Source organism: Pseudorca crassidens, chromosome 18 (assembly GCF_039906515.1).
Source record: "Pseudorca crassidens isolate mPseCra1 chromosome 18, mPseCra1.hap1, whole genome shotgun sequence".
NCBI classification, from domain to species: Eukaryota; Metazoa; Chordata; class Mammalia; order Artiodactyla; family Delphinidae; genus Pseudorca; species Pseudorca crassidens.
The window spans coordinates 59,978,048-59,998,295 of NC_090313.1; the positions used below are offsets into that span (position 1 = coordinate 59,978,048).

The window sequence follows — 20,248 nt, forward strand, 5'->3', positions numbered from 1 at the left end:
TCTGATGAGGCAGTAATGACAGCCTTGGGTTTGGAAAATACCCCCGTAATGACATCAAGAGTATTAAAGCTGCCTTGAGAGAACATAAATTACTGTTTTCGTTACATGCAAAGTAACTTAAGGATAAATAGGAAGACTGTTTTGTTCTTTTGAAGTCCATCTAATGCACAACAGACCTGGAATGGTATTTACTGAGGAGGTACTGCCTTAGTGACACTTGGCCTATTTAAAATATTGATTTGGAGATAAATTCTGATCTGTTATATACGATAGTTATGCTATATCTGTGTGTTATATATTACGTATGTTACACCTATGTTAACATATATAACATGAGTATATGTTATATATGCTAATGTTATCTATCTATATGTATATAATGTACCTCAGTATGTGGTCCAAGGATAACAGTCTTGCAAGAAGAGATTTATTGGTAAAATATATAAGAGAAAAGCTTGATGTATACCCTCCCTCTCTCTTGCATATTCACAGTGCACTTTAGCATATCAAAGGTTCTGAGAGGTTCCTGAGTAAAATAACTTCTAAACTTTTTTATTAACCCAAACTTATTTGGCGATGAAACCCTTTATGCACAATGTCTATTAACAGCCTAAAAACTAAGGTTCAGAGGGACACATCCTGGATAGTACTGCTTCAGTTTCTCCATGCAAGTTAAGCCATTTATTTGTAAATGAACAATTGGTTCCCTTAAATATTTCATGTATCCATTACGTTACAGACCCATAACATGCATTATGTTATAAACTAATAACATAATATAATGAATAGGTGAATTATTAAGGGAAGCTAATCACAGAAAAGTTATTATCTATTATTATCTATGATCTAATATTTATATTCACATCTTTAAAAAGCCAGTTACTTACAAATACATTTCTTGGGCTTCCCTGGTGGCGCAGTGGTTGAGAGTCCGCCTGCCGATGCAGGGGACATGGGTTCGTGCCCCGGTCCGGGAAGATCCCACATGCCGCGGAGCGGCTGGGCCCGTGAGCCATGGCCGCTGAGCCTGCGCATCCGGAGCCTGTGCTCCGCAACGGGAGAGGCCACAACAGTGAGAGGCCCACATACCGCAAAAACAAAAACAAAAACAAAATACATTTCTTTATAAGTTGCAGTCCAGTTAGCTGGGGTCCTTCCGTCCTTACTTTCCAGTGACCTTTTCCCTTGTATCCTCTTAAGAAACTTCTGGCAGGAACCAGACGGTCAGCTTTTGGTCACTGATATTTTTTTCCTTAAGGAGATATCAACCTCATAAAGCCAAAGAAATTCTTTTTGTTATAATCAGTTTCTCACCTGAGTGGTCCAAACTATATTTTCCTCATAGTTTCTTGCCTCATAGTTTCAAATGCTATTATGTCTCATAAGTGCTGGTCAGAATGTTGTCTTTCTGCTACACAATTGGTTATAATGTCAAATATATGTATTTTAAAAATTGTATATATATATATAATTTAAAAAATATTGTTTAAAAATAATAAAAATCACACAAAATTGGCGTTTTATCCTAAGCCCAAGTAAACGTCTGAAATAGAACACAGATTAAAGCCTATAAAATCCACTAATTCATGGACAGCTCCTCTCTTGTCATTCAGAGAATGGTTCTAGAAGGCAGCTTCTTTGTGACTGTTGTCTTGATGGCCCAGAGTTTGTGGTTTCTTTATTGAATAGGAGCTGTAGTGGAAAGGACGACGTAAATAAAGTCTCCCTGGTCTAGAGCTAGAGCTCTGCTTTGTCTCTGAGAGAACAGGCAGAAAGAGCAGGGCAGGGCCTGGCCACAGGGGAGGAGCTTCTGGTGCCTTTCTCCGTGAGAAGTAAAAATGAGCCCCTGTAAGGAGGTTGAGGATTTTTGCTGGGAGGTTGGAGTGGAGAGGGCAAAAAAGCTGGATCTGGACAATAGCCAGCTGCGAAATAGTTTTTAAAAGGGAGGCAATATTTTCTTTTCAGACTTATGATAAATTCTGGAATGAGAATGCTTAGAAAACAGATAGGGGTGGCGACCCAAAGAACCGTTACACTCTCAGAAAGATACTAGGTTTTACATTAAATTACAGTTGGTGTGAGCACAGCTTGAGAAAAAGCTTGAGGGCAGGTAGCTGGAGTTTAGTACGACTAACTCTCTTTTAAGAAAACCAAGAATCTAAGCAAGTGGTTCATAGGCTTTTTGATTTCACAGATAAGTAATATTTAAAAAAAACTTCTTGGGAAGCTGACTCTAGTAGCCTACTTTTTTTTTTTCCAAATAAGGATAGACTAATTTGGCTAGAATTTATTATTACCATTGTTTTATTTTTTTCCACTAGGAAAAAAAATAGGAAAGCATGGTCTCACATTTACATATAGTCCAACATTCATATACAATTCTTAAAATTGATTGCGTTCAGCTTTAATGAAAAACTTGGGATATTATTCTAATCTTTCCATTTTGCCAGGTTTGCTTTGTCAGATTAGTGTTTTGGAATGCTAGAAAAAAATCTAAACAGAGAAATTCACATTGGTGTTATTAGTTGCCTTACAATATACAAATAACTCAGACAACATTATTTATTGACTGTTCTAGGAAAAAAAGGACTGAGCTCGGCATCTGATATACTTAAAAGCTAATGAATACAAACTACGTACCCCAATCATTTACAGATACATATTTACTGATAAATATTTACAGATGCAGTACAAAGAGAAAACTTTAGTACTGAGAGAGTGTGGAGAGAGTAAAAAGGGTGGTGTTAGTCAGGGAATATTCTTTCTCCTTTTTTTAGGAAAGAGGAAACCAAAGCTGAGAGGTTGGAATACATCAAGGTAAAAGATATAAATAAGCCCTGATTCTTCCTGCCTTTGGGGTCAAATGCCTGTTGTTAATTGCCTATGGTTTTGGAGTGCTTTTGCTTAAATTTTCAGGAGAGTTGGTAGACGCACTTATCCACCCTGTGGCTGGAGGGGGCAGTCAGGACCATGAAAGACACACCTGCCTCAGCATATATCCAGAGAAAACTCCAGTTAGAAAAGATACACACACCCCAAAGTTCATAGCAGCACTATTTACAATAGCCAAGACACGCAAGCAACCTAAGTGTTCATCGACAGATGAATGGATAAAGATGATGTGGTATATATATACAATGGAATATTACTCAGCCATAAAAAAGAATGAAATAATGCCATTTGCAGCAACATGGATGGACCTAGAGATTATCATATTAAGTGAAGTAAGTCAGACAGAGGAAGACAAATATCACATGATATCACTTATAGGTGGAATCTAAAACAATGATACAAATGAACTTATGTACAAAACAGAAATAGACGCACAGACATAAAAACCAAACTTATGGTTACCAAAGGGGAAAGTGGGGGGTCGGGGGGAGGGATAAATTAGGAGTTTGGGATTAACATATACACACTACTATCTACAAGGACCTACTGTATAGCACAGAGAACTATATTCAATATCTTGTAATAACCTACAATGGAAAAGGATCTGAAAAAGAATATATATATGTATATATACATATATATATAACTGAATCACTTTGCTGTACATCTGAAACTAGCACAACATTGTAAATCTAACTATACTTCAATTAAAAAAAAAAAGACACACCTGGCTGACCATGCCCACTTCTTGAGCAAATGTTTTGATCACTCTCCAAAAGATAATTCCCAGTGATTTTCTGAGAAGGTGATATGGGCTGAATAGCCCTGCTCAAATCTATATGCTATTCTTAATAAGTTTGATTCTTCTTTTTTTTTTTTTGTGGTACGCGGGCCTCTCACTGTTGTGGCCTCTCCTGCTGTGGAGCACAGGCTCTGGACATGCAGGCTCAGCTGCACATGGCTCACGGGCCCAGCCGCTCCGCGGCGTGTGGGATCTTCCCGGACCAGGGCACGAACCCGTGTCCCCTGCTTCAGCAGGCAGACTCTCAACCACTGTGCCACCAGGGAAGCCCATAAGTTTGATTCTTATAAGCCTGTCCACAACTCCATTTTCAGGTGAGAACAAAAGAGCTGGGTCTTAAATGTGGAAGGCTCTATGTGACCTGATATGTTTTCTGAGCACAAGAATTAAAAAAAGATAGGTTCTAAAATGTTTTGATTTATTGATGAAACTGATCAAGTTTCTCCTAATAGCCAATATTTTAAGCAGGAAATATTTCCATTTCCCCCATGTTCTCAATCATTTGAATTCTGTTAACTTTGAATGATTGGAAGGTACTAAAGACGAAGCATGGAAAGAATCTGCTGCCATCATCCAAATAGTTTGTAAAAGATTATTTGTGGACCATCCAAAAATGAGGCTATACAGGAAAACAGGGGGGAATAAAGACTAAAATGTGGTAAATTAAATATATTAATCAGAACCCTTTGCTGCATTGACAGAAAACCAAATAAAATTGACTTAGGCAAACAGCAGAATGTATTATCAATACACTACTAGCTATCTCATAGAAACTAAAGATGTGAATTAGGAACAGTCAGAATCTAGGGTTTGGACACAATCAGGACCCTCGGATCCTCTGGGTGTTCCGTCCTATGGTCAGAAGGCCACTTCTGGAATAACCAAGATGGTTAGCTGGGTCGATGTAATAACACAGCTGTTATCAGAGGACTATAGGTAGGGTGTGGGGAGAGTGAAACAGGAAGACGGTTCTGTTTTAGAAGAAATTGAACAAAGCAGAAACGTCCACCTTCTTAAAAAAATAGTGAAGAAACAAGACAGCAAGAGAAAACGGCTTGTCAAGTTTCTTGAATATTTATGAATAACCAAGATCACTTTCAAGGGTAAAGTACTCTCCCCCATTTGAAGGAAAAATTCCTTCATTCAAGGACATCATTTGTAAGATGCATCAACAAATGGCAGCCTGTAAAACACCTGGTCTATTGTGCAATGCTTAATTACTAATCTTCATTGTGCACTCATTATATGCAAAGTACTCTTGGATTCTGGGATATGGGGAAGAAGTTGCAAAGATGAATAAGTTCCTCCCTCAAGGAGTTTACATTTTAGTAATCTGGAGAAAATAAAACAAGCTATAATAACAAGGTCAACCTAACATAAGAACAGATTACTACAAAGCAAATCCTGAACTTATATCCCATCTTTTCCTCTAAAAAAGAGTTTGTGGTCCTAAAAGAATTATGCTCTATATGATGCAACACCACAATTCACGGTCTGAATTACATTTGCAAGTCGCCAGAAGGTGTCCTCAACCATACCCTGCATACTGATCACACAGACTACCACCTGGTTTTAGCTGAAGACTTTCAAATGAAAATTTTTTCTGTGTTTCTCTGTTTCTCACTGGCTTTTTGGGAAAACACCAGTGAGGAAAGGGAATGGTAGGTTATTTTTTATAAGTACACTTTCACTTTCATCATCATCATCATCATCATTAAAGCCTGGCTTTTAAAAGTCTGGGAGGCAGAGGAGAAAAAGTTGATGAGGGAAGAGGTTTTCGGGGAGGCTACCAGCAGGTGGCGCTTGTCTCCTCCTCCGAGGTTACAATGTTGGACTCATCCTAGAATCCTGGAGGACTCAAGGGCTACGTACTATGCACGCAGTCAATGCAAGTGACATAGATCACGCGGTACTTTAGATCCAGCCTGGTGCTCAGGCCACCACGTTTCTGCATCACTACTTAAAAAACCGCCTCCTCTACTCCAAGGGTTGAATTATTTTCGTACTGACCCGCATCCTCACTTCCCCTAGCTAAGTTGCTCACAGGGACGCTGCTCAAGCCTTGGGTATAGAGCAAAAATAAAGGCCCTAGAGAGTTGGAGCCAAAACTTCGGAAAGGAGTGGGACTTTATTAATCTTCCAGCTGGTCTGCTCTTAGGTTGTCAGATGTTCTGTCTCCGCTGGTGTGCCAGCGTTGGTCTGGGCAGAACATGAATTCGCTTGCAGGCGGACACATCAGCTCCCATGCCCCACAGGGGCTAGAAGAAGCGCACGAGGATACCTTGACGGTACCTGTGCGCAGGCTCCAGCTGTGACTGAGTTATTGGCTAGTTGGGGTCACTGACTTTCTGACCTTTCCAGCCCCACCCAGTTCTGGGCTCAGCGAGCCACAGCCAGCCCCTCTTTCTTCCTCATAGGACAATGGGTTCTGTCCACCATAAAAACGACCTGCGTTTTGAAAAGTCCTTCCTTTCCGTGTCTGTAGTTTTCTGCCATCGCTCAGAAAACCCTCTGCCTTACTCCTATTTGTTTGCAGCGAGGTGCGGCCCGGGAGGGCGTTTACAGGAAGGAGGGCAACCCTAGAGTCTGAAGGCTCCGCCTCTGACTGCATGGGTGAACTCAGACAAGTTTCTTTATTTTCTTTTTTTTTTTGCGGTACGTGGGCCTTTCACTGTTGTGGCCTCTCCCGTTGCGGAGCACAGGCTCCGGACGCGCAGGCTCAGCGGCCATGGCTCACGGGCCCAGCCGCTCCGCGGCATGTGGGATCTTCCCAGACCCGGGCACGAACCCGTGTCCCCTGCATCGGCAGGCGGACTCTCAACCACTGCGCCACCAGGGAAGCCCTCAGATGAGTTTTTTAACTTCCTCTGTGGCCTGGGGGAAACAATTTTTCCGCTCACGGGGTTCCTGGATTAATGAGGTCACGAATACAGACCACTTGGACCAGAGAATGGCTCATCGTAGGTGCCCAAATGCCAGGGGTCGTCTGTTGGCCTGACCCCACAGTGAAAAACTGCCTCTCGGGGAACTCTGGGTCAAATAACCAGAATAATTTGCAAAATTGAGATAACCTCTCACCTCCCCGTGATCTCACGGCATCCAGCCCCCCACGTCCCCGGATAGCGGGGCCGAGCAGCAGGGCCACCGCAGCGGGCGGCGGAGGAAGGCGCGGGGCTAGACTGACGGCTCTCGGGTAGGAGGAGGAGAGAGCAGGCGGCGGAGGAGGGGAGAGCCGCCTAGAGGAGGGAGCAGAGGCGGGAGGAGACACATGCGCGCTGCCTGCCGCCGCCGCCGCCGCCGCCGCAGTCCTCAGCTTGCCAGGGACAGGAAAGCTTCGAGACCGAGCTGCCGCTGCCGCCTCCCCTTCTCACCCCCCACATTCCGCGTGCCTCCCACACCCTCCTCCCCTTCTTTCAGCATCTCTCGGTGGAGCACTGCAGGGACTCGGCCCGGGCTGCCGTCTCCCCGACCCGGGGGAAAGCTGTGACCCCCCCCGCAGGAGCGGCAGGGCGGGGTGGGGGGCCCGGGAGAAGATGGCGACGCCGGGAAGCGAACCCCAACCTTTCGTCCCTGCCCTGTCAGTGGCTACTCTGCACCCCCATCATCATCCCCCCCACCACCACCACCATCACCACCACGGAGGAGCCGGAGGCAGCGGCGGGGCCGGAGGAGGCGGCGGCGGCGGCGGCGGCGGGGGCTTCAACCTGCCCTTGAACCGGGGGCTGGAGCGCGCGTTGGAGGAAGCGGCCAACTCCGGGGGGTTGAACCTCAGTGCTAGGAAACTGAAGGAATTTCCCAGGACGGCGGCCCCCGCGCACGACCTCTCGGACACGGTGCAGGCAGGTGAGAGAGGGCCGAGGGCGGGCAGTGGGCGTGGGTGGCTGTCTGGCTGGCTGTCGTCCCTTCCCCGACGCGGTAGCCAGTCTGAGATCTGGCCTTGCTGAGGGACCAGCGGCCCGTGCTCTCCCGAGGAAGGGACCCGCGTGTGCGCTGAGGCGCCGGGAGAGCCGGGCTGCTCCGGGACGCTCGGCCCGCTAGCGTGTGGGAGCGCGTGGGTCTCCGGCTCCCCACCCGCGGCGGCCGTGTGGGGGAAGTGGCCTCCGGGCTGTGACTTGCGGGCGCGCCCGGTGCGCGCAGTGAAAGTGGGAGGTTTCAGGCGGCCGCGGCCGTTTTCTGGGCCCCGCGTAGAGGCTGGGAACCCGGCCGCGGTGTCTGCGCCTCCGCTTTGCGTCGAGGCGTCGCCCGTCCTGGTGAGGAAACCCAGACAAAGGTGGCGCGCCCTCCGCCGACCCGAGGGCATCGGCGCGGTGCCGCGAGGCCCGGGCGGCGACATCACTGAGCGCTCCAGCAACTTGGTGCCGACTGCGAGGAGGTGCCGAGGCTTCTCCTTCCTGCGCCTGTGCGAGGAAGGAGCGGCCGCTGAATCGCCGCGAAACCGAATCGCCGCCACTTTGCTGGGGGGGGGGGGGGGCTCGGCTCCCCGGTTCTTTGCCTCTAGCTAACCGCCCACGCGGTTTGGTTCCTGCCACCGAGGCTACCTAGTTCTCAGTAACCCGAAATTTGCGGGGGCCCTGGAAAGAGACGGCATGGCATATTAAAAAAAAAAAGAATAATTAACGTGAGCCGGTTTTCCTTCGTGAGCCCGACAAGTTGCAACTCGCGTCAGTGAGCATACAGCCTTTTCAAGTTATGTCATGTGTTGACATATTTCTGAGAGGTCTGCTTTCTCTTTGGTAGTTGGAGTTACTGGAGTGGGATCTATAAACAGGAAGGAGGCTGCTGGAATGCGATTCAGGCCTTGGGATCCCTACAGAACTGACTCGGTTCCCGACCGTCCGGTTTCAGCTCCTTGGGGGAGGGTTTGTATCTTGGCAAGCGCCCAGCATTTCCCAGAGCAGTGGGTGCTCCGTTTTGGAACCACCGCCCAGACCTCGTGGCTGTCATCACATCAAGGGCCGAGTGTCAAACCCCTAGGATCCTGGACGGCATGACTGTCAGCTCCAGATCTCCCAGTTTCCTCTCCTGCGGGAAGAGGGGTTCGGGCGAGGGGGCAGACAGTTGCCTTTTGGAGCTAGGTTTCCAATGCTCCCCTCCTTTAATTCAGCAAACTTTTATTGAGTCCTAACGAATATTTAGCCAGAGTTCTGAGTTCACTGGAGGCAAAAAGGGCTCTTAAGGGTCATTAAACTTTGTAATTTGGATTCAGGGATAGTCAGAAATGGGCATGAAGGAGGGAATTTCCAGAGTCGAGCTGTCAACAGCTGGGGAGTCTCTTGATAGGACTTCTTAGTTGCATTTTCTCAAGTGGAAGTTATTCCAAGAATTGCCTGAATCATTAACTTAAAAAAAAAAGTCCGTTGTTAAGTTCGACTTCCCTTTTGCTGTAGAGTGTACAGTGAGCTGTGGAAGGATTGGATATGACTGCAGAAAATGGAGCTGGCATGACCAATAATAATATGTGTTTGTCGTCCAGGATGGGGGCATTGAAAGTTGTTCCTCTAATTCAGTTATGCTGACGTTTATTTCAAGATGGGTGAACTGCTCTGTTGGCATTTCTTTGAGAAGACCCGTGCTTTTTAAAAAATAATTAATTAATTAATTTTTTTGGCTGCCTTGGTCTTCGTTGCTGTCTGGGCTTTCTCTAGTTGTGGTGAGCATCATTGCAGCGCGCGGGCTTTTCTTTTGTTGTAGAGCACTGGCTCTAGGGCCGCGGGCTTCAGTAGTTGTGGCTCAGGGGCTTAGTTGCTCCAGGGTGTGTGGAATCTTCCCTGACCAGGGCTCGAACCCGTGTCCCCTGTATTGGCAGGCGGATTCACAACCACTGCGCCACCAGAGAAGCCCAAGACCCATGCTTTTAAAAGCAGAGACCACCTCTTTCAGTGAAGGCCTTACCATTTGAGGCACGGCAGTACTTAAAAATATTTTGTTCTCTCTTGCTTGCTTGTGGCGAGCTGTGGTTGTGAATTCCGCAGGTTTTAATTATGAGCCCCACTTGCGCGTGTTTGATGCTCAGAAAATTCTAACTAGTTGAAACTTGGAGGCTTAACTCGCTGTCAAAAAAGGCAGTGTTAATTATGGGAGGGGGAGTGTCACTGAAGTTTGTAGAAAAGTTAGGAAAACCCTATAAAGATAGAGAGAATTCAATGTAGACAGCTATTTTACATGAAATTTCAGTACCTGAATGTGTTAAAGAGTTGCTTTTGCAAAAACATCTTTGCCTCAGGTCAAAGCTGGGTGTAAACCAAATGTATTCTGCCCTTTGTTCCATTTACCGAGCACTGTTCCTTATTTGGAAGAGCAAAACTCAAAATAAAGCATGAGTTAAAATTACCTCCGTTTGCACAGTGTTGACCTTTCCTGCATATAAAGAGTTCTAGTAGAGTGGAGTGTATGAACAGTAACATATACAATAAAGACAGTGGTTTCTCTGGGGTTAAAATGTAGTTTACAGAATATCTCTTAAGTTCAGAAAGACATATGAAGATCCTTAAAGACCTAAGATGTAAAGTGGACTTTTTCATAAATTTTGGAAGACAGCGAGTGACATGGAAGGCTTTTTCTCACTGTTCAGTTGTATAATACAGACCATTTGGTTTATGCCTTGTAAAAGTAACTCTTCTGGCAGCCCACCTAAGCAGAACTGCACTCTTGGGCAATGTAGCTTATCTGGACAGGAGTTGTGAAACCCCAGATGCAAACACAGAAACACAGAGGCCCTGGGCTGCTCAGTAGACGTTTAAGCTCTGTCAGTCAAGTGCATACATATTTTTCATAGGAAAAAAGCTCTCAGGCTTTCTGCCTCACTTTGAGCCTATCGATTTACTCATATTTGAGTGAAAATAGTTTGGTTGTATCAGGGTCTAGTCTTTTTGCAGGTGGGAAGGGGAAAGAAAGGCTGATCCACGCGGGTGTGGTGGAACAGGTGACACTGGCTGAATGGGAGAAACCTGGACAAAAGAGCCACAATGAGCACCGGGTGTGTGCTCTGCACTATCCCGCCCGGTCCTCCGTAGAAGCCAGTCAGATCCTCATGTACAGCTGGGGAGAGTTGAGTAATAGTTGCTGAAGATCATAGCCCTACTTAAATGGTGAATCAGGGATTGAACTCTGATGGTTTCACTCTAGTGTATATGTTTTTTTCTTTCTCTGCGTTGGGTCTTCGTTGCTGCACATGGGCTTTCTCTAGTTGCGGCGAGCGGGGGCTACTCCTCGCTGCGGGGAGCGGGCTTCTCGCTGCGGTGGCTTCTCTTATTGCGGAGCACGGGCTCTAGGTGCATGGGCTTCAGTAGTTGCAGCACGTGGGCTTAGTAGTTGTGGCTCGTGAGCTCTAGAGCGCAGGCCCAGTAGTTGTGGCGCACGGGCTTAGTTGCTCCGCGGCATGTGGGATCTTCCCGGACCAGGGCTCGAACCTGTGTTCCCTGCATTGGCAGGAGTATTCTTAACCACTGCGCCACCAGGGAAGTCCCTAGTGTATATGTTCTTGACCATATTCCTGTTAAGCAGGGAAGGGGTGGAGAGGAGCAGAATTTGGGAGGGTATCTGGAGATTCATTCAACCCACATTCATTCTGCAAGTACCCACCAAACGCCCTAAGTGCCAGGCACTGTTCTAAGCACTAGGGATACAGCAGGGACCAACAGAGAATCCCTGTATCCCTTCTGATGGAGTTTTCATTCTAGTTGGAGGTGGGTGAGGAGATAAATGAAGAAGTAGATTTTGCAGGTTGAGTAGGAAGAGTTATACTTCTAATATCTTTGTTTAGAAGTATACGTGCTGCTTCGTATTAAAGATGACTTATAGCAGCTTGTAACAACAACAGCACAAACGATGACTAGTAATAAATATCAACTGAAGCAGAAAATCTGCCCGAAGAAAAGAAGTACAAAGATATGTGCATCAGGAAAGCAAACTTTTCTTTTCTAGTGCTGATTTTTTTTTTTTTTTTTTTTTGGCTGCAATTGGTGTTTGTTGCTGCGCACGGGCTTTCTCTACTTGTGGCGAGCGGGGGCTACTCTTTGTTGCGGTGTGCGGGCTTCTCATTGCGGTGGCTTCTCTTGTTGTGGAGCACGGGCTCTAGGTGCATGGGCTTCAGTAGTTGTGCCACGTGGGCTCAGTAGTTGTGGCTCTCGGGCTCTAGAGCGCAGGCTCAGTAGTTGTGGCACACAGGCTTAGTTGCTCCATGGCATGTGGGATCTTCCGGGACCAGGGCCCGAACCCATGTCCTCTACTTTGGCAGGCAGATTCTTAACCACTGAGCCACCAGGGAAGTCCCTAGTGCTAATATTTTAAATAGTGTCATTTTGGGTTAAGGAAGTTCCAGAGGGTGTTTGTATGACAAATAAAGCAGATTGAAAAGAGGAGTAAGAAAAGAAAGCGTCTGTCTCAGGCTGATTGCAGGAGATCCTGGAAAATAAAAAGGAAGCTCTTGGATTTGATGTGCAGAACAGTTGTTGAAAGTTGGTCTCATTAAGGAGAGGGAGGGCTGTGTCATTGCGAATATCTTTTTGGGGTGGCTTGAAGCAGAGAAGTCTATATGGGAAATGAAGGGCTTCCCCAGCGCGGGGGACAAATACTCATCGAGGTCCTGTATGTGCCAGTGCAGGTGCTGGAGGAGGTGCAAAGTGTAAGACACGACAGGAGCGCCACGACAGGTCCAGGAAGCCACGGGACTCTCAAGGCAGGTCAAGGTGAGATGCCAATAGCGTAGATAGACATTGCAAAATTCAGGAACTAAAAGGCCATTTCAGTTAAATGAGTTAGGAAAGACTCATAGCAGAGGTGGGATTGGGGTCAGGTTTTGTAGGATGGCTAGGTTTCGGATGGAAGTGCACAGGCACATTCTGTGGTGGGAAAGATAGTTTGAACGTGTGGAGTGAGAACCTGACAGCCTGAGACTTGCTGAGAATAAAACAGTAAGAGAGGGCATTCAGGCCTGTGCTTCTGGTCACATTCTCCCACCCCACTGTCACCATGTAATGAGGTAACAGAGCACAGGGCTCTTAGGACCCTTTGAGGATGCTGGGGATGGCTGAGGCCTGGGATATGTCAGCCTGTGGGACTAATGCCCTAGTCTGTGTGAGATACCTCTCTCCAGTGTCTACAGAGGCAAAGAATCTTCTCTGAGATCTGTGGGCAGGCTTACCTGCTGAAGCCTGACTTTCCCCCGCCCCACTCCCATCCTGTAGCAACCGAATCCTTGGGATATTAGCATCCTTTAGTCTTTGGGATGTACCCAGGACTTGGTGATATCTATTTGGTCTCAAAAACCATTCCATTTCGGTCATAAAGATTTTTCATTACAAATGTAATGAAACTTGAAATCACATGTGTTTTCGTAGAACGTGTGTTCTTTTATAGTTATATCTTGTTTCAAATTATGCTTCTGCTATTGAACTAAATTTATTCGTCATTGCTGTAATGATTGTTTATTGTGGTAGTCATTTAAATGGCTATATTAATGACATATATTCTGAATACTTCATTCATAAACAATGAGTCACATCCTTTTCCTTCCTATTATTATTTTTTGCTTGTTGATCAATTTCAATGCAGAGGACTTCTAATAGTAAAAGCTGTTAGAACTACTAAGACTCCATATAGATGATGTCTCTGAACCATATCCAGATGTGCTCTTCCACGTTTCTGTTTGTGGCAGAAACAATCTCCACAAACATACCTCTATTCTCATTGCTTGCATTATGGGCTGCTCTTTCTTGAAAAGGCAGAAGCACACTAATCATGTTCTAGAATGTTCTAGAATAACAGCATGTTCTAGAATAACAGCATACAACCATAGGCAACAAAACCTCTGGTAATTTTTGATCTGTGCCAGTTTATAAGGTCAGCCTAAGGTTTGACCTTCATCATTGAAAGAATTCTACCGGATTGTTTGTCAGTCACTGCGACATCTCATTTGATTTTTGGTGAGCGTATGTTATTAGGCAAAAATTCGGCACACCCCACTAATTAAAATTTTTAACTTCGATTGTTGACTAAGTTTTTTTTTTTTTTTGAGTTTTGTTGCAAACTTAAATTTTTCATGCTGTGGTTTAGCAGTTCTTTGGTGTAAGCATTTAAAGGGTATTTTGAAATCCATGTTGGTGTTGATCAGTGCAGAGGTTAATTTCCTTTTGCTCTTGCTGTCCTACTGGTGTGAACAAAGGCTTTTTCTGTCCTGTTACTCAGCTTCATCATTACTTATTTAAGCATAAATTGTTTCCTTCTTTTGTGTGTACTTTTCTATTTTTCCCCTTTTTCATATCTGTTTGTCTACCTGCCTACCTATATCTGTCTACCTATAGCTATAGGTATATCTATTTACCTATGTTTATAGGTATACTTATGTACTTGTATTTATAGGTATATATCTATATCTATATAAATTTATGTAGGTGTGTGACTTGCTTAACCAAAAAAGAAAGCCCAATTATATTTGCATATCTGATGCCTTTATTTATGTATAATTTATGGGAAGTCTAGAGGCATCTCTTATTGCTACAGTTCTTTTGTTGCATGAAAGTATTTTTTTTGTGCCAAAATTTTCATTTGCTCTATAAATTTCTATAGATAGAGATATAGGTATAAAGATGTTTTATCTTTAGGCTGGGCAGCATTTACTTTCTCTTCATCTCTTCCCAGAGTCATCTCCCCCAGGTGCCGTATTGAGTATGCTTTTTCAGAGACTTGGCAATTTAAATGGCAGAACTGCTATGAACTCTATTTAAGGTGCTTATAGGTTCATCAGTCAGACCACCTGACTTGAAATTTTGTCTGTGCCTCACAAAAACCTGTCTGTGATGCTACTTTCCAGATTTGGTTTAGCATTTTGGAAAATTAGACTTCTGCCTTAGAAAGACATCCGGGAAAACTGGCCTGGGCTTTGATCTGGTACTGCCACCAAGATCACCATTTGTGAACTCTTTCAGTGACTGTGTCACTTGTTGGAATTAAGGTAATTTGGTGTTAATTGCAGTGTTTATTTCAAATATAAAATTACAATCTATCATAAAAGGCTTAAGGATGTAAGACCCAAAACCCAGCTATATTTACATATCTGATGCCTTTGTTTATGTATAATTTATAGGAAGTCTAGAGGCCTCTGTTACCACTGCTGTTTTTTGTGGCATGGAAGTCTTTTTGCCACAGAATTTTCAGCTGCTATTATATTTCAGACAAGTTTTTGTGTGTGTCGTGTGAATTGTTTAACGAAAAAAGAAAAAAAAGCGAGGAAGAAAAGAAAAAATATGGAAAGTCAGGATTCCATGTAAGCCTTAGTTCAGGAAAACTAGGCCTGCCAATAAAGATGCAAGCTTGAAGCATGTCTGTGTTTTCTTCATCTTAATTTCAGAGTTCAGTAGTATTGCTTCCATAAACTGTAGTAAGAAGTCATACATTTGGAAGCCATCTGTTCCCACAGAGTAATTCAAAAATCGAGTGAGACTGTTTACATGAACAGAAAGTTGAGGAACTGTGAGAACGTGGCTTCTCTTGCTTTTACTCCATCAAGGCAGTAGGAGGGAAATGCCTTTATAGTTGGATTTCTGTGCGCTCGTACTTTTTCCCACCCCGTCCTCCTTCACTGGCCATAGAGGAGGAGTATAGGGGGGACAAAAAAAATCAGAGAACAACAGTGTTTGATTTGCATCACAGAAACATTTTATTTTTTTGCTTGATGAGACATTATTGCTCCTGTGTTAATATGATGTTGATACTGAGCCAGCTTAACTTATGGTACCTGGAACTTTTCCAGGATTTAAAAAAATTTTTTGCACTCATCTTCATTTTTTGTTGCTAGTATATAGAAATGATTATTTTATATAAATTTATTTTATTTATTTATTTTTGGTTGCATTGGGTCTTTGTTGCTGCGTTCGGGCTTTCTCTAGTTGCAGCGAGCAGGGGCTACTGTTCGTTGCGGTGCATGGGCTTCTCTTGCAGTGGCTTCTCTTATTGTGGAGCACAGTCTCTAGGCGTGCGGGCTTCAGTAGTTATGGTACGCGGGCTCAGTAGTTGTGGCTCGCGGGCTCTAGAGTGCAGGCTCAGTAGTTGTGGCGCACGGGCTTAGTTGCTCCGTGGCACATGGGATCTTCCCGGACCAGGGCTCGAACCCGTGTCCCCTGCATTGGCAGGTGATTCTTAACCACTGCGCCACCAGGGAAGTCCCTCCAGGATATTTTAAGTCACCAAGGTCAGGCTTTATAATTTTGGAATCTGCCGTGATACTCACTTTCTTCCTTTTGCTGTGTTTCCTCAGTCTCTTTGCTAGAGGGGCCCTAAGACCGTGTGACTTGAAGCAGAGCCGGGATCCCTCTGGCTCAGTGAGCCTTGAATTTTCCCTTCACTGTTCTCCCCAGATGGGCAGAGGGAGGCCCCATTTTAGTTTTCTTAATCTTCTGGCTTCTCCCGTGGCCTTGCTTTTGACAGCTGACCCCTGCAGCGCAGGCCGTGGAGTTTTGCTACTCAGTGTATTTCCCTAACGTTCTTTCCTATTTTTTGACGTTGATGCTGTACAGTGCTACAAGTAGCATCAATGCATCTGACCTGGTTCCGTCAGCTTGGCTCTGATTTGACGCACTTTAGCTCTGCAGGCAACAGTGACAATTTCAAAGATAGCATCACTCACAGACTGCCTGACTTGGCCTTCCTATAGATTGCCTCCGTTTTGCTTTTCCAGGTCATTTCCCTCACTTCGCCCTCCTCTCTGCCCTGGAAGAGTCTCCTTAACCACGCTCCTACTTTATCCAGTCCCCAGCCTACTCGAGACACGGGCCTCCCTGCCATCCCTTCCTTGCAGATCTGAGCACTGAATCAGGCATAGCTTTAAGGCACTTTTGCATTATTCCCTTATGGCATTTTTTTGTTAGTTATTGCCTTCCTCTTTGGTGCTTTCCCCAGATTTCAGCTTTTTCCTCCTTCGCTGGCCTGTGAGGTCTGGCTAGGCAGGGGTTTTTCCTTATTTTCGTATGTGCCCTTCATGCCTGTCACAGAAAATGCTAGATTAACATCAGTGCACCGTTCTGTCTCCTCTTTCCTACTCACAGCCCTCTCGTAGTCCCCACACTCTCAATCCATCATCTTGGATCTGCCACTATGCACAGTTCGCTGATCTGCTGCCGTTTTTTTCAGCGCTGACCTTATTTTTTTTCACATGGCATCTTTTTGCTTCTCAGCGTCACCCACTGTATTAGTTGGCTCGGGCCGCATAACAAAATACCACAGACTGGGGGGCTTAAACACTGGACATTTATTTCCTCCCAGTTCTGGAGGCCGAGTCCAAAGTCAGGGTGTCAGCAGGGCCGGTTTCTCCCGAGGCGTCTCTCCTTCGCTTGTCATCGGCCAGCCTCCCTGTGTGTTCCCATGACCCTTCCTCTGCGCCTGAGTCCCTGGCGTCTCTTTGCAAGTCCAGATTTCCTCTTCTTATACAGACACCAGTCACACTGAATTAGGGCCCACCCGTAACCTACTCATTTAACCTTAAGTACCACTTGAAAGGCGTAATCTCCAAATAAATCACATTCTGAGGGTTAGGGCTTCTAGGCATGAATTCAGGGGGACACGATTCAGCCCAGCACGCACTCCCTCTGGTGTTGCTGGTAGCTAGCTACTGTTCCTCCCCCAGCCTGGATGCAGTGACTTTGTGCTGTGCAAGTCTGCCCTCCCACGAGGCCCAAGCCAGGCCTGTCTCATTCACCACTCCAGCCCCAGGACCCAGCACAACACCATGCTGATTCCGCCTGGGTGCGAGGTAGACCCTCAATAAATGTTATTGAGCGCATGATGTGCTGTAAAAGGGGAAGGGGCCACATTCATACTTAAAAATGGGTGACTCTGGCCAGTCTGGGCCCCCCTTCTCCCCACCATCTCTCAAAAATTTAGAATCTTCTTTTTGGTGGTTGGTGGGTCCCCAGAGTTGTGCTTTCTCAACAGTAGTAAAAAAGGAAGATAAGGTTGCTTTTTTTAACATTTGCAAGTGTTCGATAAGCCAGGTTACATCTGGATGTAGAGTTATCCTGATGTCTGAAGGGGATGGGTGCAGTTTTATTGTATCAAATAGTGCTTGAAATTAACAAGTACAGTGAAAGTAAACAGTTTTTGAGTACCTATCATGTATAGGAGCTGTGGATGATTAAAAAAATTAGAGACATAGTTCTACAGTACATACTTTGCAGAATTGCATAAGGATTAAAGAAATAACATCTTTGAAAGTACTATACATGTATTCTCATTAACAAGTGTCTTTTCCAGATAAAGCCTTTTAGTCTGTCTTCCATCTTGTGTAGATTAGAGGTTAAACATCAGCTTTCTTGAGCCTCAAAGACCTGGGTCCAAACCTTGGCTTTGTCGACTGTAAACTGTGTTACTCTGACCAGATAACTTAAACCCCGAGTATCAGTTTTCTATAAACTGATGTCAGCTATAAAATGGGAACAATAGGTACTTAGCTGAGTTGTAAGAACAGTGATTATAACAACAATAGATAACATTGTCAAGTGCTCTCTCTGTGCCAGGCATTCCTCCAAGTGCTTTATATGTTAATATATGTATTAAATATATGTAATATATACATTACCTCATTTAATTCTTGCTGAGTGTTCTGTTTTCACTGTAGTAGGAGCTCAGTAATTCCTGACTCTTCCAGCTGTTAGTTAGGTTCCACTCAGCCACCTGTATCTGGTTGAAATTCATCTGCCTCTGAAATCCCTTTCTTGACCATTGTAGCCTGAAGAGGGAGTTTAGATATCTAGAAACCACCCATTCACATCTCTCCCTCATTTAATAGCTGAGAACACTGAGGTTCAGAGAGCTTAAGCCCCTTGCACAAGGTCACACAGCAGGGCAGTGGGCAACTCCCAGCAGAGGGCCGTTTCTGTGGAGCCAGGAGGCTACACTGGATGGACGGAAGACCTCCCTCCCTCCATAGACTTCTCAGGTCCGCCCCACCCAGACCAGCCACGGGGAAGGTCCCTAAAAGAAAAAATACTGTGAAACCTTTAATAACATGTGGTCCAAAGCTGGGGAGAACAAGATAGAAAACTAAGAGCGGTTACAGATTAAATGTGTTAGTTCAGGATTTTACTGCATGTGGTTTGGAGGACATGCATGGGCTCCGTGTAAATTGGCTCCCAAGTACTAAAAGGCATGTTGGGAAGTCCCACCCAGACTTACAACCTGGAGGTCCACAGCCGCCTATCATAGCAAGGGTTTTCTTGGACCTTGGAATACATTTTCCTGTGGAAATACAGTAGTAAGCGGTGGTTTGGTTCCCCCGCCAACCCTCTATTTAACCCTAGCAGAGGTGGGCCTTTGTGTCGATGACGTTTCTTTGGAAAAATGTAAGCTCCGTTCTGACAAGGAATTCTGAACCTGGAAATCGTGGCATCAGGATGTGAACCTCCTGCCTCTTGGGGATAACTCTCTCCCCTGCGGCCGTTCCTACCCGATGTCGGAAAGTTCCCCTCCCTTCTAGGCCCCTTGGTCAGTGGGCCCAGCAGACTGGGTGTCCCTTTCCCCCGGTGTGGGGAGCAAGGGTCGGTGTAAGTTGGGGGTCAGCTCTGGGACTCCGTGAGGCCTCAGGCCGAAGAGGAGCCGGCCCAGGAGATGCCCCCTGAGGGAGACGGGCAGGGATTTAAACATCTCTCTGCCTAATGGTTGTATTTGTTTTTGCATATTATCTCCCCAACTTATTTATTTTAGACTTTGAAGCAAATGACGGAGTCTCCCTGAACTTCAGGTTTGTAATTTGTTAATAGTGAAAATAGTCTTCCTCACTCAGGGCTGTTGTAAAAGGAGGTACGCGGAGTTCGGGTCTGGCTCAGAGTGAGTGGCCCGCAGATGTCGCCGGCCTTCCTAGATTCCCATGGGGTTATGCGTCACAGTAAAATAATATAACTTTAGTAAAATGGATAACTGCACATCGTTAGCCTGTCATTGGCGTAGTGGCTAAGAGCACACGTGGTTGGGTCTCAGTCCTGGTTCTACCAGGATATGGCCAGTACTTAAGCTCCCTGAGCCTGGTCATACAATCAGGGATAATGATCATAGGATTATTGTGAGGAGGAAATGAATGAGTATAGGTGTAAAGTGCTCAAGTCAATGCCTGGTGTTGACGTTTGCTGGTATTATTATTGTTATTATTATTTTGCGGTACGCGGGCCTCTCACTGTTGTGGCCTCTCCCGTTGCGGAGCACAGGCTCGGGACGCGCAGGCTCAGCGGCCATGGCTCACGGGCCCAGCCACTCCGCGGCATGTGGGATCTTCCCGGACCGGGGCACGAACCCGTGTCCCCTGCATTGGAAGGCAGACTCTCAACCACTGCGCCACCAGGGAAGCCCCCATTATTATCATTATTGTGGCCGAGCTGCGTGCGGGATCTTACTTTCCCAACCACGGATTGAACCTGCGCCCCCTGCAGTGGAAGCTTGGAGTCCTAACCACTGGACCGCCAGGGAAGCCCCGCCATTATTAATATCATATAGTCCATTATCTTTAGAAAAGAGAGTCAATCTTCTAAGGCACAAAAAGACTAAATTCCTGGAAATATTGTGACATTAATA

At 45.5% G+C, this 20,248-nt stretch overlaps 1 protein-coding gene across 7 annotated transcripts in view; it reads left to right on the forward strand.

Moving 5' to 3' along the window:
* The first annotated feature begins 6,977 nt into the window (after positions 1–6,977).
* LRCH1 (leucine rich repeats and calponin homology domain containing 1) overlaps positions 6,978–20,248 on the forward strand; it is a 189,826-nt gene continuing 176,555 nt past the window's right edge. For 2 of the 7 annotated variants that reach the window (XM_067712992.1, XM_067712993.1), the window contains exon 1: positions 6,979–7,537. In XM_067712992.1, coding sequence (XP_067569093.1) covers positions 7,228–7,537 — 310 coding nt within the window. In that variant the 5' untranslated portion in view covers positions 6,979–7,227. Of the gene's footprint in view, positions 7,538–20,248 lie in introns of all 7 variants that reach the window. The other 5 variants (XM_067712990.1, XM_067712991.1, XM_067712995.1 and 2 more) reach the window with 5 other exon arrangements.